The sequence below is a fragment of the Rhineura floridana genome, chromosome 3 (genome assembly GCF_030035675.1).
Source record: "Rhineura floridana isolate rRhiFlo1 chromosome 3, rRhiFlo1.hap2, whole genome shotgun sequence".
NCBI classification, from domain to species: Eukaryota; Metazoa; Chordata; class Lepidosauria; order Squamata; family Rhineuridae; genus Rhineura; species Rhineura floridana.
Genome location: NC_084482.1, coordinates 227725261 through 227752793, shown reverse-complemented (window position 1 = coordinate 227752793; position 27533 = coordinate 227725261). Strand labels below are relative to the sequence as shown.

The 27533-nt window shown below is 43.0% G+C and overlaps 1 protein-coding gene across 1 annotated transcript; it reads left to right on the top strand.

Annotated features, from left to right (window-relative positions):
* The first annotated feature begins 73 nt into the window (after positions 1-73).
* Positions 74-26041, top strand: LOC133381844 (zinc finger protein 135-like). The gene is made up of 3 exons (XM_061621374.1): positions 74-165; positions 3420-3500; positions 24069-26041. The coding sequence occupies exons 2-3, from the start codon at positions 3464-3466 to the stop codon at positions 25559-25561; spliced, it is 1530 nt and encodes a 509-aa protein (XP_061477358.1). The 5' UTR covers positions 74-165; positions 3420-3463; the 3' UTR covers positions 25562-26041.
* The last annotated feature ends 1492 nt before the right edge of the window (positions 26042-27533 follow it).

The following is a 27533-nucleotide window of genomic DNA, read 5'->3' as shown; positions in this document are numbered from 1 at the left end:
ACTGAGCTCTGTTTCCTAGAGAGGCAGGATGTTGTCATGACAATGGGAGGGAGGGAGACAAGAGTGAAGCAAGGAAAAAAACAGGCTTGATTGATTTCCGAGGAGGAGGAGGAGAGGAGGAGGAAGGAGGCTGGATCGTGGTGAGGACGCAAGACAAAGAGAGAGGTGCAGCAGTGGGGGGTGAGAAAGGGTCAGGAGTTTGCCTTTGGGGGTGGAAAAAATTCATGGGGGGAGCAGGTATTCTCCCCCCCCGCCCGACGACTTGGACAAGAAAGCAGATCCCTCAAAAGAGAGTAAGCAAGCGAATAAATGAGCAATATTTTCCCCACGTACAAGTGGGGCCTGTTTTATTGTTCATTCTGTCCACAGTGTATTCCTGTGAGCCCATTTCTGCACTGCGGTACTTCCTGGGAGGAAACACGCTTTTTGTAGAATCATAGAGTTGGAAGGGGCCTGTAAGACCATCCAGTCGAACCCCCAGCTCAGTGCTTACCTTCTCCCCCAAATGCACTTTACCTCTTATTGGGATCTCCTCAATCCTCCCCAATTCTAGTCTGTCTGTCTCTCTCTCTCTCTCTCACACACACACACATGCACGCACGCACGCACGCACAAAGAGAGAGAGAGAGAGGTTAGGACAATCATCTCCTTGCCTTCCTGACCGTACAACCTCATTGCTGCTGCTGAAGGTTGGGGAGGGGGAGATCAACCTACATTTCCCACTCTGGGGCCCTTGGAGGAAGGTCTGAATAAACATGTGTGGCCAGGAAATAAGCTCGTCTCAGTCGTCCAAACTGCAGCCCTGCAAGGTAGGCAACAGTGGTGTTAGCCTCCCACTTTGCACCCCAGGTGCTCACTTCAGGGAAGAGGCCATTTTTATTTCTTTCATTATAGATTAAGTAAATGATCAGGAAGTCATTTACTTTGTGGTAACAGAGGAAGGTGCCTTATATTGACTTGGTCCACCTAGCTCAGTGATGTCCTTCACCTAAATGGCCATATTGAGAAGTTCTGGATTTGATCCTAAAGTTTTGCTCTTTTGGGGAATGGCTCAAGGTAAATGCCCTTTCTGCTTACGGCGTCCACAGCCCTCTAGTTTCAAAACCAGCCGTGGGAACCCTTTCTGGCTCTGCGGGCCAGATCCTTACTGGACCCTCACCTCAGGATCCAACTTTGCCACGTGGGCAAGCTGGATTCAATGAGATTGGAGCCACTTTCAGTAAGGAGACACATTTTCTTAACTGATAGATGTTGGAGACCATTTGTGCCAATGATGTGTGGAGTGCAAAGTGAGTTTCTCACTAGGGATTCTGGGAGTTGTTGTTCAAACTCCACAGTGGGAATTGCTGCTCCGTTGTCACTTGGGAGAGCACTCTTTTCTTCTCCCTCCCTCCCTCTGCCCAGTTTACACCTTCGGGGCCTAGGAAGACGTGGAGGTGGCAGCTTGCAGAATAATGGTGGGCGCCCCTGTGCTTGCACCAGTCGGTAAGCAGGACTGGTGCCTGCCTGGATCCTGCCCCCACGCATTGGAGTTGAAGTCCTTGCCAGTTCTCAAGACAGCCCTAGTGCAGTTTCTGCAAGAATGTTGCTGTATTCTGCATATTGTTGTGTGTTTCGGTTGAGGAAGATTCTCTGGAGAAGCTCTCCAAATAGATGCCACTGAAGAAGATTTGCTTCAAGTCGAAACACATTTGGCAAATTATTTGAGATATGTTGTGCATTTTATCTTTGCATTTTATATTTCTGTATTAGCACACCCTTTTATTGCTGTGTTGTCATTGGGAGTGTATGTACATCTTGTCTACAGAGCTAGTAGTTCACATCACACTCTGTGCGGTAAATTGCAGGTGCATTAGAAACTGGACATTATTTTGTACTCAGCCATAGACTATATTTTCCATTATTCCTTTCTATATATATTTTTCAGAATCATACCATGACTTAGACCTTCACTTTATGTGCCTTTGCATATTTTGTCTAATTCAGCATTTTCATGGTTGGTACCAGAGATGGATTATGGGGAGTAGGGGGTGGGGGGAGAAACGCTCTCTCTGACAAATTTCTCACTCATTAGGCTACGAGCTCTTCTCATGGTTTTGCCCTCTCCATTCCTCTGCCACCTAAAAATCACACAACATCTCATTCCTCAGAGTTTCTCTTCATCCGCAGACCTTGGGTTGCGAAGGATGAAATGGTCCCGTCCCATCCCACCCAGGATTCTGGGCAGGACTGTGGACCATTGATCTTAAGAAGAGGCGTCGTGGTAAATTTTGGAACGCAGGAGCCCCAAACATTCAAACCTAAAGCTTCTGTCCCAAACATTTATATCTGGCAGTTAATTTCCAAGTTAAAGACTATTAAAATTTGAATAGGTAATAGTTGCAGCAGCACCGGATTCTTCTTCCCATTCTCTGTGGTGTGTGTAGTTTGGGTTACTCGCTTGCATTGTCAGTGACTATTTGAACCACAGACTCCTTTTTCTGTTTGTGGATCCCGCAGACTACTTGATGGTTGGTCCTTCCTTTAAGAAAGGGGGCAGACAGTCGAAGAGGGCTTCATAACTCCTTCTCCAGCTCTTGGATTTTATTTCCTTGAAGCCCAAAGTAAAAGCGAGGCCATCCATGCTCTGCAAGAGGGTCCCCGTCTCACAGTCATGCAGCTGAGATCTTGCCAGGCTGCACCTGCCTGAAGCCAGATTCAGCATTAGTTTTAAAAATGAGCCCCTCTGAACAAAAGTGAGTCTTGCTTCTTATTAAGCCCTTCATCGAATGGAGCTAGAAGCTTCTCAGCATAGATATTATCTGGCAAAGCCACACAGCTCAGGTTTTGCACAGGTTTTTATATGAACCCTTTTTAAACCCAAGACACATTCTACAGCATATTTACTGGTTTATTTAAAAATTTATACCTCACTTTTCGAGGAAGGCAATGGTAAACCACCTCTGAATACTGCCTAACATGAAAACCGTATTCATAGGGTCGCCATAAGTCAGGATCGACTTGAAGGCAGTCCATTTTCTTTTCGAGGAGCTTCTTCCACACAGCAGCTTACCATTTCCAATAAAAGCCAAACTCCACTGGAAAAATAATGTCTATATAAAAAACAGAATATAAGACCTAATAAGGATCATAAAAACAGTAATTAAGAATTCTTTGGGGGGGGGACAAAAAGCTTTCAACAAACTTGGAAAGCGTAATAATGTCTGGGCTTGTTTCTCTTCAAAGGGAAGAGAACTCCAAAGAACTGGCTCCACAGCGCTCAAAGCATGTGGCCCGAGTCATGTGCTATTGGCAAGGCTTCACCCCTTTGCTCTCGTTCAAAATGTTTTGAGCGTTCAGATTTGATTTGGAATGCCCAAATACTTTGTGGTCAAAAATAACTAATCTTGCCTGATTTCCTTCTTTCTTTTTTTTTAAAGAACCAGACCTCATTTCCTGTTGGGAAGAAGGAGAAGATCCAGTGATGCAGGAACCCAAAGAAGAGGAGGAGACCTCAGCAGGTAGATTTACTTATTTATTATTTAATTTATATCCCGCCCTTCCTCCCAGCAGGAGCCCACATGCTTAGCTGTGTCGTGGGGCCCTTTAAGAAACTGAAGATTCTCCCCCTCGTCCGCCCCATTCCTGTGTGATATCATCCGGAACAGACTGACCCATCAGGGTACAATTTCTGCTGGCCGCTTTGCCCTCCCTTCTCCTCTTCATCCAACATTTCACAATATTCCCTCCTCGGATTTTCTCTACAGCAGCAGACCTTTGGTTGTGAAGGCTGAAATGGTCCCCACCCCCACCCCCAGAGGATGTGGGCAGGAGGGTGGACTCGAGGCACTGTTACGGGTCAGATCACTCTAGCTGTCTGTCCTTGGGGTTCAGAAAAGCAAAAGGGGACTTTGCTTTATTTTTATTGTCTTTAAAATCTGGAACATATAGACAGTTTTTCAGTTCTATCGTTCTTTCCTGATGTGCCACTTTGCATAATAATTCAACTGTCCCAATTCCTTCACAGAAAATGTCTTGTCCAGTCGCTGTAAGTATCTTTTGTCTGTGACTTTCAAAACTTTTAAACAGGTTTCTATCAATTATAATATGTCAGGTGGATCTTGAGTCAATTAAAAATCTGCTTCTTCTTTATCTGGTGTTTACCTGGGGGCTCCCCTTTTGAAGTCAGGCGTTGCTCTCATCTGCCTCCTATGGCAATTCCTTTGAAAATGTTTTGGAGAGCCACATTCAAAACACACATCCCATCTGTCTTGGCTCTTGTGTGGATTGGGGTGATGACTCACTCCTTTGTCCCTTTCATTTCTGCCTCTAGCGAGGTTTGCCTGTTGCTCTGACACAGCCTGCATTTCCCGCTTTCCCCTAAAGTCCTGATCTCTTAAAGATGATATCAACTGATTTAGGTCTTGTTCAGAATTCTCTAATAAGCAGGAAATTAGTTTATGATCCTGATTAAGAGAGCTGAAAAGCAATCCTTTCTTTAATTCTTGATCCAAAAATCTGCCACATCTTTCCAATCTAGCTATAAGTTCTGAAAACTTTTCTATATATTTATTCAGACTACCTCTTTCAGTAGTCTCTTTCAGGGAAAATAACTCTTTGTAAAGATATAAGATATGGCTCTTTGTTTTCTTGTTATAGACTCCCTGCAGCTTTTCATAAATCTCCTTTACAGTGTTGCAACCTGTACAGATATTCAATGCTTCATCTGATAGAGCAGAAATAAGCAGATTTTACTTTTGCATGCTTATGTCTCCATGAAGCAGTTGCGTCTTCATCATCAGCCAAGGGTTCTCTCTCAGTCAGCATTCCTTCCAACTCTTCTCGTTCCAGGAGGGCTTTAAATTTTAAATCCCATAGTCCGAAGTTATCTTTTTCAAGCCTTGGAACGCGTCTCTCGAGCGAAGATACTTCAGCCATCCTTTCTATCTCTGTTCTGCTTTTCTTTCTAACTTAATGTCTCCCTTGTAAGTTACACACAAGCACATTTAGCTTCAGCTAAACTTGCATTGATTGATTGATTGATTGGATTTCTTAGTCGCCCATCTGGCTTGCCATCCAGCCACTCTGGGCGATGTACAAAATGAACAAAATGACACACCAATACAATTAACATTAAAATCTAAAAGCAATAATGGTAAGATCTAGCCCACCCCAAGTGCACTGGCAGGGGCTGATGGGAGTTGTAGTCCAAAGGCACCAAAGCTAAGGAAGGCTATCATAAACACCAGGGCTCCGTTTCCTCCTTTGCAATGCCTGGATTTGGCCTGATCACAGCACTTTACTTGCATCGAATGGGAAGGAGGGGGGCACCGAGACTGCACAGCAACCTCCCCCACTGGCCAACTCTTTCTGCATTCAACTTAGTTTGCTGGGCCCATAACCCTAGTTGCACTGTGCATTTATGAGTGCTTAATTTCATTTAAAGCAACGCAACAGCAGCAGCAGAGTAACAGCAGATGTTGAAATGCGAGTGTGCCAGCATGTACGTGCGTTTGCCTAAGAAAGCAGGCTTTTACCCTGCATGAGCATCACTGAGACTTGAGACTTAGTAAGATAAGAAAAACTACTTTATTTAGAGAAATACATTGTAGATAGAAAGGCAAACCTAGTTCTAACTAACTAACTAAGTTGGAGGCATAACGCCCAGGTGTGGGAATCAGCCTCATGGCTTGGGGAGAGCAGAGACAAAGGGATGTCTCCTCTCTCCCGGACAGTCGGAGGACAAAGGAGTGGAAAGGGCAGAAGGAGGAGGGGCAGGTAAGCTTCCCTAAAGACATCACAGTCTAGCGACAGAAGGAAGTCAGTCAGAGCATCACAGGTAAAGGTAAACAAGCCTATCCATCTGGAGGGCCCTAGCCCTATCTGCCTTCTGGAGTACAAACAAAAGAACAAAACAGGAGTTGCTCTTGCCCCACTTCCAGCACTGCCAGCCCTCCCCACTTTTCTGTTAGAATTAAGGTCGCCGTTTAATTTAGGAAAGCCGAAACGTGGCCCTGCCCTCCTTGTTTTAGGGTAGCCTGGCAGACAAACTGTTTAGCGAGTGACATTTTTCCTGAAACAGGTGCAATTTAGTGGGAGCTACTTCCCACTCCCTCTTCCTACACGCCAGGTGTAAATTCCTACTAAATCAAAGGACATTACCCAGTTTCTCCACACCACGCCCATTTATGGCACATCCACAGTGTACATTGAAAGCATATGGCTTCCTCCCAAGAGTCCTGGGAGTTGTAGTTTATGAAGGGTGCTGGGAATGTCTCAAGTCTCAAGTTTATTGCCAGGCCATAAGCCACCACAAAATTAAAACATATTGGTTAAAAACATATTAAAACTCACAGAGTACTGGTACATAAATTACATAAATTATATAACCAAAATCCTAACCAAAATCTCTAAGATTCAGAGTCATTCAGATATTTAGCTCTCAATTTTTGGGCAGCAAAGCCAAAATGGGCCACCATATTAGTAATTTGGGGATCATTATCAGAGAGAAGGAGGACAATAATTTGGGAAGCATCAGAAATTCCCAGGTTATTAATCACAGGGTCCAGATAAATAGATCTTGGTTGTTTGTATAGGGGACAATTGAGTAAATAGTGGAACAGATCTTCCACCTGCCCTGAATGGCAAATACACCAGCGCTGTTCCCATGGAATTTGTAAGTAGCAACCTGAAGTTATAGCAGAGGGCATGGTCTGGAATCTAAAAGCAGTAAATGCACGTCTTAGATGTACCGAACTGAGATTCAACAGATAGTCCGCCCTCATATGGTCGCATTTATATGTATGAAACCACTTTTAGAACTTCGAATTAAGGATGGCTATTTTATCTATCCAGGTGGAGTGCTGTGTAATCTGTGCACAAATATTAGATTTATCAAGTGAGGTAGGAGAATCAGAGATAAAGTGGTAATGCTTGTAGATACTAAGGGATCTCTGATTCCAATATCTAGTCGCCATGGCCTGCACAAAACAGGCCTTCGCTAGGATCTTAGTAGATGTATTGCTTAAAGAAGACCAGTATGTTAATAAGGTCATGTGTATATGTGCACTGATTGGTAATAAGCCACATTCAGAACGCAAAAAGGCTGAGGGGGAGCCAGGAGGTAAACGTAGAAGTTGTTTTAGAAAATTATTTTGAACAGTTTCGAGAGAAGGGTAGGAAAGAGCGTCCCATCCCCAGACTGCCGCTCCATATAAGATCTGGGATAGTACCTTGTACTGATATATTTTCAATGCAGGGGTTGCCTGGTAGCCCCCCACTGACCTATAAAAACTGAGTAATGCTCCCACCGCCCTATTTGCTGATTGTTTTGTAGCATTCAAATGTCTTTTCCAGGAAAGATTATCTTGAAACCATATCCCCAGATAGTTAAAATAGCGACATTGTTCTATAGGAAGATTTCCCATAGACCATTTGTGCTGTCTATATCTGTTTCCGAAAACCATGATTTTACTTTTCTGGCAGTTAACTTGTGAATGCTCCTTTTTACAATACATGTCCAAGTTTGTCAATAATCTCCTTAGCCCAACTGGGGTGAGGGATAATAAAATCATGTTGTCTGCGTATAAAACAATTGTAACTTTTCTATTTCCCAATGAAGGGGCAAAAAAGGATGGATCCTGAAGCTCAGATACAATATCGTTTAAGTAAAAATTAAACAAAAAGGGAGCTAATAGACAGCCCTGTTTTACACCTTTATTCACTACTATAGGATCGGTGAAGGTGGTTCCTGTTCTTATTTTTGTAGTGTCGTTCGAATATAATTCTCTAATTAAATGTAAAAGGCGTTTATCGATGCTAGTACTTGCCAGTTTGGACCATAAGCGCTCTCTATTAATTGAATCAAAGGCTGCCGCCAAATCGATAAAGGCAGCATAGAGATGTTTTGTAGGTCCATTTATCGATTGTCTGGCAAGAAAATATAGGGTAAAGCAATGATCTATAGTGCTTTGTCCTTTTCTAAACCCGGCTTGTTCCGGGTGGATGATTGTGTTCTCAGCTTCCCACTCCTGTAATTTGAGTAGAAGGAATTTACTATAAAGCTTCGCTCCAACATCTATAAGGCTAATCGGGCGGTAATTAGCTGGGTCTTGTCTCCGTCCCTTTTTGAAAATGGGAAGAACTATACTCTGCCTCCAGCCCTCTGGTATTATACCTGTGTTATTTATCTGGGTAAAAAGTTTGGCTGAAATCGGAGCCCACCAATCTGAAAAATCTATAAACAATTCAGGTGGGCTCATATCTTCCCCAGGGGCCTTTCCCTTTCTCAAAGAGGAAATCAGCATTTGTATTTCGGTTACAGTAACTGGAGGCCAGCAACAGTAATTTATCACATTGAATGCCGGTAATATATCGCCCGCTACAGTCATGGAAAAATAGAGATTATTGAAATGGGCTCTCCATTCTTGAGCGGAAATTAGGTCAGTTGTAAAATGGTTACCCACTCTATACCCACTCATAACTATTTCCCAGAACAGATGATCATTCCCTTCCCGCTGGGCTTGGATGAGTTGTTGCCATTGTTTGTTCGCGAATAAGGCCTTTTTTTGTCTTAATAGTATCTTATAGGAGGAGCGTAGATAGACAAGGTGTTCACGGGTGTAAATAGATGGATCTCTTATAAACCTACGTGCAAAATATACTAGGTTACGTTTAGCCATTTTACAGTCCCTGTCATACCACCTCTTTTTCAAAGGGCATACTGGTTTAGGGCAGCCTTTTGTTGTCAGAAAAGGTTTAAGGTAGGAAATAATGGCTTGATAGGAAGCATATATATCAATCTCTGTATTCATGGTTTCTTATCTAAGGGAAAGCATAGGGTCGCTATTCAGGAATTGAGAGACAGAGAGATTTACGGATGTGGACCATCGAAGTCTACGTTCGGTTATTTGTAACTCCTCCAAATTTATGGTGATAGCAGGTGGAGGGTGATACCGTAAACTAAGTGTCGTCAGGGTAGGAAAATGGTCACTTTTGATTCTATCAAGTGTTTGAAACATATGATATCAATCTCTGTATTCATGGTTTCATATCTAAGGGAAAGCATAGGGTCGCTATTCAGGAATTGAGAGACAGAGATTTACGGATGTGGACCATCGAAGTCTACGTTCGGTTATTTGTAACTCCTCCAAATTTATGGTGATAGCAGGTGGAGGGTGATATCGTAAACTAAGTGTCGTCAGGGTAGGAAAATGGTCACTTTCGATTCTATCAAGTGTTTGAAACATGAACCTCTGGTAGTAATGCCCCAACCGAGGAAACATATGTATAGGCACCATCAGTCAAATCTAATGGGGAGCCATGTAGACATTCCAATTGATATAATTGAGTAATTTCTATCAATTTTTTTCCTTGCTTATTTGCGATCTGGTCTTTCGAATATCTGGGAATCATAGAGAAATCAAAGTCTGGGCCCTGGTTCATGGACATCTCCTCGGTGTCCAGTGACCCTAATCTGGCATTAAAGTCTCCAGAGAGTAGAATTTTAGAAGTGGGAAGTTGATGTACTACAAAAGATAGAAACTCAGAGAGGCAATCCCAGACACAGCCAGTAGTAAAACGTCTAGCCACATCTGGGGGAATATATACATTTATAATTATAAGATCTCCTATGGGGGGGGCAGTTAACCTTATACTCTGAACAAACTGGTCACAATTTGGGGCAAGAGTTTGAACAGATATTGCCAAATCATCTAATATAAAGATACAAAGACCCCCACTACCCCTTCCTTTGTTATTGACTCTAGTCGCTGGTAAGGTATAAGCTTGGTAACCATTTAGCTGCATTACGACATCCGGCGACGTCCAGGTTTCCTGTAGACATATAATTTTAAAATCGGCTAAAAATGTTGACAAATTTTCTTCTTTGAATTTGTTTAACCAACCCCTTATATATTGAGTCCCTCATGTCAGGGAGAGAAACTCGAACATTATTTGGTGTAAGAGGAAGTGTCCTAGAGATTGAATTCTCTCGTTGTGATAACGGATGTAGAGATGTCGTCGATAATGGCCAAGGTTGATTTTGGGCCTGCACAAGTTGGTATTTTTGCTTGGATTTCATCTCCCTACTATCTTCAGCGGTTATGGTCATGTCCTTCTCCGAATGATCATGGATCATTGATAGGCGTAGAATTAGATGAACAAGTCTATCTAATATTCCATCCCTTTCAGTCTTAGATAGATTGCCGAAGGAAAGGAACAATTCTTGTTCCTCTGTTTCCGTATTGACATCTAAGGACTCCTCTTGAGGATTTACCTCGTTTCTCTTATTTGGCTGTATAAGGAGGGACAGGATGGTCATATGGTCTGTGTGTTCTTGTTTTGCCATCAGGTCCCGTGCTTTGGATGTTCCATTTATCATTGTTGACATAAGAATGGAGCAAAGATCCGATGTAAGAAGGCTAGGGTTTGATCTCATATTCTTGTCTGAAGTTTCCGGTTTCAAGACCCCTGTAGTATCTTCCAGTCTGCTCTTTCTATCATTAAAGTCCAGATCTATTAATAGGTCGAGAGGAGGATGATCCAAGGAGTGAGCCTTGCTGTAAAATTTAGCAGAATCGAAGAGTATGTCCCTTGGTGGGGCTAGATTCTCAAAAAATCTTAGAGTTGATAGACCCAGGTTGGACAGGGCATCTTTGTTGGTCAGTAGGTGATTAACTGCCTCCTGGGAGGTGAAAGTGACCACCGCTGGAGCCGTACTGTTGTTATAGTAAAGATACTCAATTTGTTCAATGTCCCGCACATTTAGGGACGTTGTTAGTTCTTTCTTTATGAGATCAATAAAATGTCATTTTCTGAGGTCAGCTATTATATAACCCCAACGTTTGGGGTAATTTTTAAACACCAGTTTATATCTATTTAGTACTAAATTCCAGCATGGTGTTAAGTCTGGAGATCCATTGCTCTGTTGGGGATGTAATCCGTCTAAAGCATCTTGCCAAGGGTCTTGATGAAGTTGAGGGCAAGCTGTTCTCCTGTTATTAAAAGAGGGATCATAATCCATCTTGGAAAGTAAATCTAAAGGCCACTTGGCATTATCTTTTGTAGTTGTATGTGTGTTATCCACTTGAATTTTCTTTCTTGGAAGTAGAGTTGATTTAGTGTCCTTGGCATCTGGCAGAGAATCCAATAATCTAAAAAGTTTTTTAAAATTCATTTTATTTTTTTGAGCTATTTTATATGATTTTTGATTTTTTTGTCTGCAAGATAATGAAAATGTTCTTTTTTTTCCGTTTCACTTTTCCTTTAACTAGTTGGGTGGATAAGGCAGGCTTTGCTGAAACCGTTGTGATGACTGGGTTAGCATCAGCGGTATTCAAGAGGAAAGAATGTAGTTTTTGATATAAGGTTGTTAGTGTTAGCAGGAGCGAGTTACATTCTTTCAGGTATGTTTTAACATGGTCCAGTTCATTGGACAGCATAAACATCCAGCCTTTTAGAGTTAGGTTACATCCAGAAAGATCGTCTGGGAAGGAGGAATGAGAAAGATTATTATCCAGGCCATAATTTTCTGCTTGTTTCTGTTGATCACTAGAGAAAGATTCCAACATACTAGCTTGTGGCATAAATTCCTTCAGTATGGCCGTATCTTCATGTAAAGAATTAAACGTCTCATAAGGGGATTTGTTGTTGTTCCAGTTATTTAGTTCTTGTGATGGAACTTTTAGGCCATCACTTTGAGTTATTATTGTGTTGATTACCTTTTGATATTCAGCCAAAGTTATTTCATCAGCCAGAGACTTAGAGGATGACTCTCTCCTGGGACTGTGGTCCAGTCCCCTTAACGGAAGCGACCAATCTAGTGGAAGGATAGAAACTTGCTGACATTCCAGGTCAGATTGATAGAATGTTCTTGTTGGAAAAAAGTCTGTAATTTTTTTCTGCCCCTTTAATTCGTTAAAAGGGCCCTGGGCCTGGATTGGTAGCAAAGTCGCATTCTGTTGATTTTTATCGCGTCTTTTCCTTTTCTTTTTCATTTCTTTCTTCCCTAAACTAATCAAGGGAGATGGATGACTCAGTGCTTTTCTTTCCTTTCTTGTTGTAACCATCAGTTGAGGTTAAATAACAAAGGTGTTAAGTGGCTATGTCTTATCTTATCTGGTTATTTGTATAATAACTATCAACACAGTAAAACCTTGAAGATATTGGCTAATTTGTTCCTTGCAGATTCATGGTTGTCCCTCAATGCTCAAAGGATACAAGCAATTAAGCATGGGAAAAAGAACAAGAAAATGACACTCGATAAAACAGTCCATGTGTTGTATAGTACAACTTTTTCCTTCACACCAGTTCCTTCAGTTAATAGCTTTGTTTCAAGTTAAAAAAGAGTAGTTCTATTGCTGTTAACTCAGCTCAAATCTATTTCTAATTAGTTCTTTAGAGACATATTACGGAGAAAGAAGAAGCTACGTCCTACCGGAAACCAGCTCACCGGAAGTTCCTCAAGGGTGCTGGGAATGTAGTGCAGTGAGGAAAAACTATTATCCAGGATTCCTTGGGGGAAGCCATGTGCTTTACATTTGTGTTGAATGTGCTTTAAATGTCTGCTGTGATCACACACTTCTACCGTGTCTCCTCTAAGCTTTTTTTTCTATAGCAAAAATCCCCAAATGTTGCAATCCTTGATCACTTTGGCTGCCCATTTCTCTACTTCTTCCACCTCTAGAATGCTATTTTTGCAGTCAGGCAACCAGAACTGAAGACAGCATTCCAAGTAGGATCACATCTTAAATGTGTATAATGGCATTATGATATTGGCAGTTTTATTTTCAATGTGTCTTAATAATCCATATGGAATTCACCAATTTCAGAGCTATAACATCAGCATCTTAAGTGGGGCATCTGACATGACCTCAGTGTCTCCTTTCAGTCACCACCAGTTCAGTTTGGATTTTTTCACTTCTGTGCATCACTTGACGCTTGCTTACATTTAATTGCATTTGCTCTTTAATACCGAAGCCTGCTTGGAGAGTTCCTCTTGGAGTTCCTCACAATCCTTCTTTATTTTAATCACCCTGAACATGATATCAACAGTAAAGTTGGTTACCTCACTTCTCACCCCAAATCCATGTCATTTAGAAACAAGTTTAAAAGCACAGGTCCTAATCCTGATGATTGATTGGGGGGGGACTTCTTACATCCCTGCATTGGGAGAACTATTCATTTATTCCTGCTTTGTCCTTCCTGATATTTAAACACTTCCTGATGCATGAGAGCATATTTCCCCATATCCCATGATTGCTCTGTTCCACTCCATGTTTGGTAATTTTGTCTTTAATAATAATAGGCCTCTGATTTCCTGGTTACTTTCTGTGTCATTTTGGCTTTCAAACTGTAATACATTTGACAGTCCATATGGTAGCAAGTCTTTGAGAGAAGGTTCATATTTTTGTTAGAAGATCAGCAATGTCACATTTGGGTTGTTTTCAGACCTCTCAGGTAGATGCCATCTAGACCTGAGATGATTTGTGAACACTAAAGGAAAAGATCCCGCTTGCCCCATCTTTCTTCAGAGTGCGAGTGGAGGTCAGATGATGTCCACGCCTTGCCTGGGAGTATTAATGTGGAAGGCAATTGTTTACTTCTTCCAGGCACTGGTGACCTTTGAGAAAGGGTCCTTGCACTTCACCCAGGAGGAACGAGCTCAGCTGGATCCAGACTAGAGAGCTCTTAAGAAGATCATGCGGGAGATTCATGAGATGGCAACCTATTCTGTTAAGAGTTGGGAGAGGTTCAGGATAGCCTTCTTACTCCCTTCCTGGCACCCGTGCTTTGCCAATATGACCCACTATGCATTTCAGGTTATCTGGTACAGCTGCCGTCATTTCCTATACCCCCTTTTCCCAGGCAGGAGGACTCTGGGGGCCAATTTAGTGCTTATAATTCCTGGATCCTAGGGACAGCACCCTCTGCGCTTATGTTATGTGCCTTCAAGTCGATCACAACTTATGGCGACCCTATGAATCAGTGACGTCCAATAGCATCTGTCCTGAACTGTCCTGTTCAGATCTTGTAAGTTCAGGTCTGTGGCTTCCTTTATGGGATGAATCCATCTCTTGTTTGGCCTTCCTCTTTTTGTACTCCCTTCTCTTTTTCCCAGCATTATTCTCTTTTCTAGTGAATCATGTCTTCTCATGATGTGTCCAAAGTATGACAACATCTGTTTCATCATTTTAGCTTCTAGTGATAGTTCTGGTTTCATTTGTTCTTGTTGTTCTTGTTATATGCCTTCGAGTTGATTATGATTTATTTATTTAAAATATTTCTGTCCCTCCCTTCTACCCTATGATAATAGCACTCAGGGCAGCTTAAAAAATAAAATCAAACATGTACATAATAGACTTGTAAACAGTAAAATCACAAAAACATTAAAATAAATTAAAATACATAATATATAATTAAAATACATAAAATACAATACACACACACACACACACACACGGGTTGGTACTGAAGGGACCACAAAGGTGAAATTTAATGTGGAAGGCATAAAATCAGTGTCAGGCTCTACCTTCAGTCCCTCCCAAAGGCTCTCTGGAACAAGATCATTTTCAGAAGTCTCTGGAAAACCAACAGGGAGAGAGCAGAGCAAATATCTTGGAGTAGATTATTCCAAAGCTTGGGGGCCACAGCTGAAAAAGCTCTCTCCTGCATGCCTGTCAGTCTAACATTTTTCACTCCAGGTACCCAGAGACCACAGACATTGGTCAGAAAATGGAAGTCTTGTCTGAATGAAAAAAATAAAAAAGAACACAAACTCTGGCAAAAGAAATGCAAGATTGCTGCTGTATCCAGGAGCGCATTTGCCCAATTAAAACTGGTGTGCCAGCTGCGCCCATTCCTGGAGCTACCTGATCTGGCTAGGGTGATGCATGCCTTGGTTACATCCCGCTTAGACTACTGTAGCGCGCTCTACGTGGGGCTGCCTTTGAAGACTGTTTGTAAACTTAAATTGGTACAAAGAGCTGCAGCCAGAGTGCTAAGCTGGGAGACAAACTCTGCGAAGCACAAAGGCTCCAACAAATTCCTGATGGGCCTTGCTGATAATTTCCTCTTTCAAAAAGTAGAAGAAGGAACAAGGGGATCGGCAATCCTGGACCTGATCTTAACTAACACGGACGAATGGGTCAGGGGAATTAAAGCGGTCGGTACCTTGGGGGAAAGTGACCACATAATGCTGGAATTCAGGATTCTGGGGAAAGCCAAAGAAGAATATAGTCAAACATGGACCTTGGATTTCAGGAAAGCCGATTTTAGCAAGCTCAGGGAAATGATGGGTATGATCCCATGGCTAGATAGACTAAAGAAAAAAGGAGCCCAAGAAGCGTGGGAGTTCATGAAGAAGGTATTACAAAAAGCGCAATCGCAAACAATTCCAAAGAGGAAGAAAAATGGAAGACATCGGAAAAAACCAATGTGGCTACACGGAAGACTGGTGGAGGAGGTAAAAGTAAAAAAGAGCATGTATAAAGAATGGAAGGAAGAGTACCAAGGAAGAGTACCGACGAGCGGCTCGGGCTTGCAGGAATAGCGTAAGGAAAGCTAAAACCCAGAATGAGCTGAGGCTGGCGAGGGAAGCGAGGAACAACAAAAAGGGGTTTTTCAGATATGTTCAAAGCAAGAGAAAGACCAAGGAAACGGTGGGACTGCTGCTCGATGAGGATGGCAAAATGTTGACAGATAATGAGGAAAAGGCAGAACTGCTCAACCCCTATTTTGCCTCCGTTTTCTCCCAAAAAGGGAACAGTGTGCAACCTTGCGTCAGTTGCAATCTCAGTAAGTGGTCGGGATTGCAGTTCAAGATTGATAAGGAGCTAGTCAGGAAATACCTAGTTAACCTAAATGAGTTCAAATCTCCAGGGCCTGATGAACTGCATCCCAGAGTATTGAAGGAACTTGCGGATGTACTCTCGGAACCTCTTGCCATCAGCTTTGAGAAATCCTGGAGAACAGGAGAGGTGCCGGAGGATTGGAGATGGGCAAACGTCGTCCCGCTCTTTAAAAAGGGTCAAAAAAGAAGATCTAGGGAATTACAGGCCGGTCAGTCTGACTTCAATAGCGGGAAAGATATTAGAACGGATAATAAAAGAGTCCATTGGCAACTATGTAGATGACAATGCTGTGATTAGTAGGAGCCAGCATGGGTTTGTCAAGAAAAAATCCTGTCAAACTAATCTCATCTCTTTTTTTGATGGGGTCACTAGCTTAGTAGATGGTGGAAATGCTGTAGATGTCATCTATCTAGATTTCAGCAAGGCATTTGACAAAGTCCCCCACGACCTTTTGATTAGCAAACTAGTCAAATGCGGACTACACAGAAATATTGTCAGGTGGATTCACAACTGGTTGGAAAACCGTACTCAAAGAGTGGTCGTCGGTGGCTCTGCTTCGGACTGGAAGGAGGTTTCGAGTGGAGTGCCACAGGGTTCTGTCCTGGGGCCGATACTCTTGAACTTTTTTATCAATGACTTAGATGACGGGGTGGAGGGAAGCCTTATGAAGTTTGCGGATGATACGAAACTGGGAGGGATAGGTAACACAATGGAAGACAGGAATAAAATCGAAAGGGACCTGGATAGACTAGGAAATTGGGCTGCAATTAATAAAATGAAATTCAATAAAGACAAATGCAAGATTCTGCATTTAGGCCACAAAAACAAAATGCATGGGTACAGGATGGGAAATACCAGGCTTAGCAGTAGTGTGTGTGAGAAGGACCTTGGAATTGTAGTGGATCGCAGGTTGCACATGACCCAGCAGTGTGATGCTGCGGCAAAAAAGGCAAATGCGGTTTTGGGCTGCATAAACAGAGCTATAGTTTCCAGGTCGAGGGAAGTAATAGACCCACTATATTCTGCATTGGTCAGGCCTCATCTGGAATACTGTGTTCAGTTCTGGGTGCCTCATTTTAAGAAAGATATAGACAAGTTAGAGCGGGTTCAGAAGAGGGCGACGAGGATGATAGCCGGTATGGAGAACAAGTCTTATGAGCAAAGGTTGAAGGAACTTGGCATGTTGAGTCTGGTGAAGAGAAGGCTGAGGGGCGACATGATTGCACTCTTTAAGTACCTGAAGGGCTGTCACATAGAGGAGGGTACAGATTTGTTCACTGCTGCCCCAAAGGGTAGGACTAGGTCTAATGGTTTTAAGTTGCAGGAGCGTAGATTCAGATTGGACATTAGAAGGAACTTCTTGACAGTAAGGGCAGTTTGGCAATGGAACCGACTGCCTAGGGAGGTGGTGGGATCCCCTTCGCTGGATGTCTTCAAGCAGAGGCTGGACAGCTATCTGCGGGAGATGCTCTAGCTGTGGATTTCCTGCTGTGAGCAGGGGGTTGGACTCGATGGCCTACAAGGCCCCTTCCAACTCTATGATTCTAACCGGGGCTGGTTACAGGGACCATACAACTCCCCTGTTACAACAGCTCCACTGGCTGCCAATTTGTTTCCAGTCACAATTCAAAGTGCTGGTTTTGACCTACAAAGCCCTATACGGCTCAGGTCCAGACTACTTGACAGATCGTATCTCCCTACATGAACCTGTCTGGGATTTGAGATCTTCAGGTGAGGCCCTTCTTGTGTTCCCCACACCTTTGCAAGCACATATGACGCGGACACAAGATAGGGCCTTTTCGGTGGCCGCCCCTAGGCTGTGGAACTCCCTTCCAAGTGAGGTGCAATCAGCTCCCTCCTTGCCGTCTTTCCGGCGACAAGTAAAGACTGTTTTATTTCAACGGGCATTTGGGATAGAGAACGACCAGGATTAAGTGTCATAGGTTTCGTGATTACATTATATGATTTTATTATTTTAAATTGTCCGCTATTTTTAACTTTAATTTTTCTCATAGTTTAATTCTTTTTTAATAATATACTCTTTATGTTTTAATGGTGTTGTTTTTAGTTGTAAGCCACTCTGAGTCCTATTGGAGAAAGGGCGGGGTAGAAATAAAGTTTATTATTATTATTATTATTAAGAAGACAATAAGGAATGCTGAAAAAGAATTTGAGGAGCACATTGCTAAGAACATAAAAACCAACAACAAACAATTCTATAAATACCTTCGAACTAGGAGACCATCTAGGGAGGTGATTGGACCCTTGGATGATAAGGGAGTCAAAGGTGTACTAAAGAATGATAAGGAGATTGCAGAGAAGCTAAATGAATTCTTTGCATCTGTCTTCACAGTGGAAGATATAGGGCAGATCCCTGAACCTGAACTAACATTTGCAGGAAGGGATTCTGAGGAACTGAGGCAAATAGTGGTAACAAGAGAAGAAGTTTAGGCTTAATGGACAATATAAAAACTGACAAATCACCGGGCCCGGATGGCATCTACCCGAGAGTTCTCAAAGAACTCAAATGTAAAATTGCTGATCTGCTAACTAAAATATGTAACTTGTCCCTCAGGTCCTCCTCCATGCCTGAGGACTGGAAAGTGGCCAATGTAACGCCAATCTTCAAAAAGGGATCCAGAGGGGATTCCCGGAAATTACAGGCCAGTTAGCTTAACTTCTGTCCCTGGAAAACTGGTAGAAAGTATTATTAAAGCCAGATTAACTAAGCACATGGAAGAACAAGCCTTGCTGAAGCAGAGCCAGCATGGCTTCTGCAAGGGAAAGTCCTGTCTCAGTAACCTATTAGAATTCTTTGAGAGTGTCAACAAGCATATAGATAGAGGTGATCCATTGGACATAGTTGACTTAGACTTTCAAAAAGCATTTGACAAGGTACCTCACCAAAGACTTCTGAGGAAGCTTAGCAGTCATGGAATAAGAGGAGAGGTGCTCTTGTGGGTTAGGAATTGGTTAAGAAGCAGAAAGCAGAGAGTAGGAATAAACGGACAGTTCTCCCAATGGAGGGCTGTAGAAAGTGGAGTCCCTCAAAGATCGGTATTGGGACCTGTACTTTTCAACTTGTTCATTAATGACCTAGAATTAGGAGTGAGCAGTGAAGTGGCCAAGTTTGCTGACGACACTAAATTGTTCAGGGTTGTTAAAACAAAAAGGGATTGTGAAGAGCTCCAAAAAGACCTTTCCAAACTGCATGAATGGGTGGAAAAATGGCAAATGCAATTCAATATAAACAAGTGTAAAATTATGCATATTGGAGCAAAAAATCTGAATTTCACATATACTCTCATGGGGTCTGAACTGGCGGTGACCGACCAGGAGAGAGTCCTCGGGGTTGTAGTGGAAAGCACGATGAAAATGTCGACCCAGTATGCGGCAGCTGTGAAAAAGGCAAATTCCATGCTAGGGATAATTAGGAAAGGTATTGAAAATAAAACAGCCGATATCATAATGCCGTTGTATAAATCTATGGTGCGGCCGCATTTGGAATACTGTGTACAGTTGTGGTTGCCTCGTCTCAAAAAGGATATTCTAGAGTTGGAAAAGGTTCAGAAGAGGGCAACCAGAATGATCAAGGGGATGGAGCGACTCCCTTCCGAGGAAAGGTTGCAGCATTTGGAGCTTTTTAGTTTAGAGAAAAGGCGGGTCAGAGGAGACATGATAGAAGTGTATAAAATTATGCATGGCCTTGAGAAAGTGGATAGAGAAAAGTTCTTCTCCCTCTCTCATAATACTAGAACTTGTGGACATTCAAAGAAGCTGAATGTTGGAAGATTCAGGACAGACAAAAGGAAGTACTTCTTTACTCAGCGCATAGTTCAACTATGGAATTTGCTCCCACAAGATGCAGTAATGGCCACCAGCTTGGATGGCTTTAAAAGAAGATTAGACAAATTCATGGAGGACAGGGCTATCAATGGCTACTAGCCGTGATGGCTGTGCTGTGCCACCCTAATCAGAGGCAGCATGCTTCTGAAAACCAGTTGCTGGAAACCTCAGGAGGGTAGAGTGTTCTTGCACTCGGGTCCTGCTTGCAGGCTTCCCCCAGGCACCTGGTTGGCCACTGTGAGAACAGGATGCTGGACTAGATGGGCCACTGGCCTGATCCAGCAGGCTCTTCTTATGTTCTTATGTTTAGATCCCGGCCTTCCTCTGTGTGACAACCTTTCAAGTACTTGAAGAGTGCTATCATATCTCCCCTCAGTCTTCTCTTCTCCGGGCTAAACATGCTCAATTCTTTCAGTCTCTCCTCATAGGGCTTTGTTTCCAGTTCCCTGATCATCCTCGTTGCCCTCCTCTGAACCTGTTCCAGTTTGTCTGCATCGTTCTTAAAGTGCGGAGACCAGAACTGGACATAGTGTTCAGATGAAGCCTAACCAATGCTGAATAGAGGGGAACTAATACTTCACGAACTTGGAAAATATACTTCTGTTAATGCAGCCTAATATTGCATTTGCCTTTTTTGCAGCCACATCACACTTTTGGCTCATATTCAGCTTGCGATCAGTGACAATTCCAAGACCCTTATCGCATGTCGTATTGCTGAGTCAAATCTTCCCCATCTTATAACTGTGCATTTGGCTTCTTTTTCCTAAGTGTAGAACTTTGCATTTATCCGTGTTGAATTTCATTCTGTTGTTTTCAGTCCAATGCTCCAGCCTATTAAGGTCCTTTGAATTTTCTTTCTGTCTTCCGTGGTATTAGCTATGCCCCCCAATTTTGTATCATCTGCAAATTGGATAAGCATGCTTTGTACCTCGTCATCCAAGTCGTTAATAAAAAGGTTGAAGAGTGCTGGACCCAGGACCGAGCCCTGTGATACCCCACTCGTTATTTCTGTCCAGTTTGAGAAGGAACCATTGATAAGCACTCTTTGAGAACGATTCTGGAGCCAGCTATGTTTTACTTTGCCCCTTTTGAGTGCTGAGATTAAGGAACTATTTTGCTGCTGTAACTGTGCACCTCTTTTATTCTTTAATGAAGTTATTTCTATTTACCAGTGTGAGTTCATTCAGGAGAGGGTTGGCTTTGAACAGGTACCTTGGCCACTGACTACGACTACTGTGTGAATTGGGTATTTTGTTTAAAGGCTGCAGAGCAAGAAGTTCCTGTTTGGCTCTTGCTGTCTGCAATCCTTGGCAAGTTTTCTGGGCTCCAAGTTTCCCCTTGGCTCAGGGTAGTTAAACAGTATAAAGGGTGGTGGCTGTCTACTACACTGCAGGGCTGTTATGAGCGGGCACAGCCTTGGAAGAGCAGGATATTTTGCCAGAGTCAATTTGCTTGAGTGGGGAATTTGCTTCTGGGATGGTGGAGGGTGTCCTGGGAGAGCTCCCCTCCCTCACACAAAAAGTATTATAAGCTCAGTTTCATCCTTTTAGCTTCTAGTGATAGTTCTGGTTTAAATTGTTCTAACACCCAATTATTTGTCTTTTTTGTGGTCCATGGTACCCGCAAAGCTCTACTCCAACACCACATTTCAAATGAGTTGATTTTTCTTTTCATTGTCCAACTTTCACATCCATACATAGAGATCGGGAATACCATGGTCTGAAAGATCTTGACTTTGGTGTTCCGTGATGCATCTTTGCATTTGGGATCTATTCTCATAGCTACCCTACCCAGTCCAAGACTTCTTCTGATTTCTTGACTATTGTCTCCATTTTGATTAATAACTGTGCCAATGTATTAATAATCCCTTGACAACTTCAGTGTCCTCATTGCCAACTTTAAGTTGCATAACTCTTCTGTTGTCAGTACTTTAGTCTTTTTGACGTTCAGCTGTAATCCTTCTTTTGTGCTTTCCTCTTTAACTTTCATCAGCATTCGTTTCAAATCATTACTGGTTTCTGCTAGTAGTATGGTATCATCTGCATATCTTAAATTACTGATATTTCTCCCTCCAATTTTAACATCTCCTTCATCTTGGACCGTTCCTGCTTTCCGTATGATAGATTCTGCATATAGATTAAATAAATAGGGTGATAAGATACACCCCTGTCTCACACTCTTTCCGATGGGGAACCAATCAGTTTCTCCATGTTCTGTCCTTACAGTAGCCTCTTGTCCAGAGTATATGTTGTGCATCAGGACAATCAGATGCTGTGGCACCCCCATTTCTTTTAAAGCATTCCATAGTTTTTCATGATCTACACAATCTAAGGCTTTGCTGTAATCTATAAAGCACAGGGTGATCTTCTTCTGATGTTCAATGGTCTGTTCCATTATCCAACTTATGTTTGCGATACGACTTGTGGTACCGCTTCCCTTTCTAAGTCCAGCTTGGACATCTGGCACTTCTCGCTCCATATATGGTAAGAGTCTTTACATTACTTGCATGGCATATTAAGGCAATAGTTTCAAAATTACTGCATCCCCTGGAATCCCCTTTCTTTGGAGTTGGGATGTATATTGAACGCTTCCAGTCTGTGGGCCATTGTTTTCTTTTCCATATTTGTTGACAAACATTTATCAAAATTTGGACACATTCAGTATCAGTAGCTTGTAGCAACTCTATTGGTATGCCATCTGTTCCTAGTGATTGTTTCTTCCAAGTATTTTAAGAGCAGCTTTCACCTCACATTCTAAATTTTCTGGTTCTTCATCATATGGTTCCTCCGCGAATGAATCTGTCATCCTTGCATCTCATTTATAGAGTTCTTCAGTGTACTGCTTCCATCTTCCTTTTATTTTATTTCAGTCACTCAGTGTGTTCCCCTGTTGATTATTCAAAATCTCTACTCTTGGTCTAAATTGCCCTTTAATTTCTTCCTGTACTTCTGCATAAAATATCTCAATTTCCTCTTCTTCTGTGTTTGCCATTGGAGCATAGATTGAGATGATGGTTATGTTGATAGTTGTTGTTGTTATGTGCCTTCAAGTCAATCACGACTTATGGCAACCCTATGAATCAGTGACCTCCAGAGGCATCTGTCATGAACCACCCTGTTCAGTTCCTTCTCAAAAAGTTGTCCCCCTACGGTCACTTGCCCTCAGTACCCCAAGGGGGGTTCTTTGCTTCCAAGAACAGTCCCAACTCCTTTGGGTCTCTGCTTCCCAGGCAAAACTCACCCTCCTCCAGGAGTAATGTTACAGTAGTACTGCCACCACCCCTTCTCTTCCTGATTCCTTTCTCTGAGGAAGAGGATCTCAGAGAGCCCTGTGAGTTCTAAAGGGGTTAACCCTTGTTAATCAACAGTAATCAGTAGCCTCCAGAGGTCAGACTAGATTTAGAATCATTAGTTTCAAGTCAATACACACCATCTATAAAAGAGTAGTTTATTTAAAAGAAAATAGAAGTATATGCAAAAGAGAACAGCAATGGTTTCCTTAAAGCCAATCACCCTCAGCTGGGCTACATGAGATACATTGGCATAACAAAGGCGAAAGTTTCAATACGGACAAAAGAAAATAAACAAGAGCTTGACTGAACATGCATCTTTCATTTTTATGGAGTTTATGTGTCAACAAGGGGGGAGTGATCCATGCCTTTGAAGATAAGGGGGCTAGACAGCATCTGTCTCGTGTTGCAGGTAACAGGGGACTAACATATTTGGAGGGAGGAAGGGGATGCAAGCTGTCCTCTGGGCATCTATTTTAATTCACTCACACCAACTATTGTAATGTTGATGCATTCTATTTCTTGCTTGAAAATTTCTAACTTTCCCTGGTTCATGCTTCTCACATTCTGCATTCCTATTGTGTGTGTCGCACAACTCCGGACTCTTCTGTTGCATCTGTGCGCATCAGCCTCTGGGCTTCCTTTTGGCTTTGACCCAGCTGCGTCATTAGTCACAGCGCTACTCGTACTTCTCCTTTGTTGTTCCCCAGTAGCTTGGTGAGTGTCTTCTCACCTGGGGTCTCATCTTTCAGCACTATCTAGTGTTGCAGGTAATTGGAGGCTAACATTGAGGGAGGGAGGGAGAGAGGGGATGTGAGCTGCCCTCTGGGCAGTGGAAAGGGCCATGTTCCTGTCAGACAGGATCCATCCTAGGTTTGTAAATTCCAGCTGTACATAGGTACTGGGCTGTCCACCTTAAATGGAGGAACAGGAGAGCAGAGTTTTGTTAAAATTGTCTCTCTCTGCATCTCTTTTCACAACCTGTTACCAAGCACCTACTGTACAAGGCCTTGAGCTTTAATAGTTATTTCAAAGTACAAATCATAATATGTTCACAGGATTTCTCCACAGTATTTTATCTCCTTTCCTTTTCATTCCATCAGGACACATCTGGGGGGTCAAGGCTGAGGATGAACCATATGAAGTATCACTGGAAAAAACTGAGGAGCAGAAACTGAGGAGTCAAGATGGAGCAAAGAGACAAGAGGAGAGACAAACTCACACCAGCGACAAACCTCATATATGCTTGGAGTGTGGAAAGAGCTTCAGTGACAGTAGCACCCTTACATTGCATCAAAGATCTCACACAGGGGACAAACCTTATCAATGCTTCGAGTGTGGAAAGAGCTTCCGTGACAGTAGAACCCTTACAGTACATCAAAGAAGTCACACAGGGGACAAACCTCATAAATGCTTGGAGTGTGGAAAAAGCTTCAGTGAGAGATATACCCTTACAGTGCATCAAAGAATTCACACAGGGGACAAACCTTATCAATGCTTGGAGTGTGGAAAAAGCTTCAGTCAGAGTGGCCCCCTTACTTGGCATCAAAGAACTCACACAGGGGACAAGCCTTATAAATGCTTGGAGTGTGGAAAGAAGTTTAGTCAGAGTAGCCACCTTACTTCGCATCACAAAACTCATACAGGGGACAAACCTTATAAATGCTTCGAGTGTGGAAAGAGCTTTAGTCAGAGTAGCACCCTTACTTTGCATCACAGAACTCATGCAGGGGAAAAACCTTATCAATGCTTCGAGTGTGGAAAAAGCTTCAGATGGAGTAATGTCCTTAAGGTGCATCAAAGAATTCACACAGGGGACAAACCTTATAAATGCTTGGAGTGTGGAAAGAGCTTCAGTCAGAGTAGCAACCTTTCTTCACATCAAAGATCTCACACAGGGGACAAACCTTACCAATGCTTCAAGTGTGGAAAGAGCTTTAGTCGGAGTAGCAACCTTTCTTCGCATCAAAGATCTCACACAGGGGACAAACCTTACCAATGCTTCAAGTGTGGAAAGAGCTTCCACGACAGTAGAACCCTTACAGTACATCAAAGAAGTCACACAGGGGACAAACCTTATAAATGCTTGGAGTGTGGAAAGAGCTTCTGTCAGAGTGGCACCCTTACTTCACATCAAAGAACTCACACAGGGGACAAACCTTATCAATGCTTGGAATGTGGAAAGAGCTTCAGTGACAATAGCAACCTTACAGTGCATAAAAGAATTCACACAGGTGACAAACCATATAAATGCTTGGAGTGTGGAAAGAGCTTCAGTCAGAGTAGCACCCTTACTTCGCATCAAAGAACTCACACAGGGGACAAACCTTATCAATGCTTGGAATGTGGAAAGAGCTTCAGTGACAATAGCACCCTTACAGTGCATAAAAGAATTCACACAGGTGACAAACCATATAAATGCTTGGAGTGTGGAAAGAGCTTTAGTCGGAGTAGCAACCTTTCTTCGCATCACAGAACTCACACAGGGGATAAACCTTATAAATGCTTGGAGTGTGGGAAGAGCTTCAGTCAGAGTGGCACCCTTACCTCGCATCACAGAACTCACACAGGGGACAAGCCTTATACGTGCTTGTAGTGTTGAAAGACCTTTTGTTAGAATGACTACCTTCAGGCGCATCAAAGTATATGTACAAGGGAAGAGATTTATCAATGCTTTGAAAAGTTTTTATTTATTTATTTATTAGATTTATTAGTGGCCCATCTGGCTGGTTGTCCAGCCACTCACAACTTGTTGTTGTTGTTATGTGCCTTCAAGTCGATCACGACTTATGGCAACCCTATGAATCAGTGACCTCCAGAAGCATCTGTCATGAACCACCCTGTTCAGATCTTGGAAGTCCAGGTCTGCGACTTCCTTTATGGAATTAATCCATCTGTTGTTTGGCCTTCCTCTTTTTCTCCTCCCTTCTGTTTTTCCCAGCATTATTATCTTTTCTAATGAATCATGTCTTCTCATGATGTGTCCAAAGTATGATAACCTCAGTTTCATAATTTTAGCTTCTAGTGATAGTTCTGGTTGAATTTGTTCTAACACCCAATTACTTTTCTTTTTTGCAGTCCATGGTTAAATAAAGTAGTTATTTCTTATTTTTAAAGCTGAAAGTCTGTGTCTGACTAATTTGCAGGGATGGTGCAATCTTTAGCAAACATTCAAATACACAAAGCTCATTCAGACATTCAAATACCTAATTTCGCTCCTCTGCAACAGATCCTTTGGCGGTGAAGGGGAGGATCGCTCTGCCCTCGGCTGTCCTGTCCTGGGGGTAGGGTCCTGGGGGCTTTTAAACAGGGCAACATTGGGGGTTACTTAAAAGCCACTTTGGAATGATTTATATCCTGAACAGTGAGATACAGCCTTGGTCGCCCTGTATGATGACCTCTGTCGGGAGAGAGATGGGGAATGTGACTCTGTTGATTGTCCTTGATCTCTCAGTGGCTTTGGATACCATCAACCATGGTATCTTTTTGGGAAGACTGGCTGAGTTGGGAGTGGGAGGGACTACATGGCAGTGGTTCCGCTCCTACTTGGCGGGTCAGCTCCAGAAGGTGGTGCTTGGGGAACATTGCTCGGCACCCTCGAGTCTCCAGTATGGGATTCCGCAGGGGTCAGTTCTGTCCCCCATGCTGTTCAACATCTACATGAAACCGTTGGGTGCGGTCATCCGGAGCTTTGGAGTGTGTTGCCATCAGTATGCTGATGACACGCAGCTCTATTTCTCCTTTTCATCTTCTTCAGGTGAGGCTGTTAATGTGCTGAACCGGTGCCTGGCTGTGACAATGGACTGGATGAGGGCTAATAAACTGAGGCTCAATCCAGACAAGACTGAGATGCTGCTAGTGGGGGGTTCTTCCCTCCAGATGGTGGGTGTCCAACCTGTCCTGGATGGTGTTGCACTCACCCTGAAGGAGCAGGTTCGTAGCTTGGAGGTTCTCCTAGAACCATCTGTGTCACTTGGGGCCAGGTAGCCTCAGTGGCATGGAGTGCCTTCTACCAACTTTGGTTGTGTCCCAGGTATGTCCCTATGTGGACAGGGATATCCTGGCTTCAGTTGTCCATGCTCTGGTAACCTTCAAGGTAGATTACTGCAATGCGCTCTTCATGGGGCTGCCTTTGAAGACGGTTCGGAAACTGCAGCTTGTGCAAAATGCAGCGGCCAGATTGGTAACAGGGACCAGACGGTTCAAACGTATAAAACTGATTCTGGCCCCCTTGCATTGGCTGCTTGTATGTTTCCAAGCTCGATTCAAGGTGCTGGTTTTGACCTATAAAGCCTTACATAGCTTGGGACCACAATACCTGATGGAACACCTCTCCTGATACGAACCCATCTGTACACTATGTTCAACATCCAAGGCCCTCCCCTGGGTGCCTCCTCCGAGGGAAGCTGGGAGTCTGGCAACAAGGGAGAGGGCCTTCTCAGTGGTGGTCCCCAAATTATGGAATGATCCCATTGACGAGGTGTGCCTGGCACCAACACTGTTAACTTTTCGGTGCCAGGTCAAGACTTTCCTCTTCTCCCAGGCATTTTAGCATGTCATTTTAAATT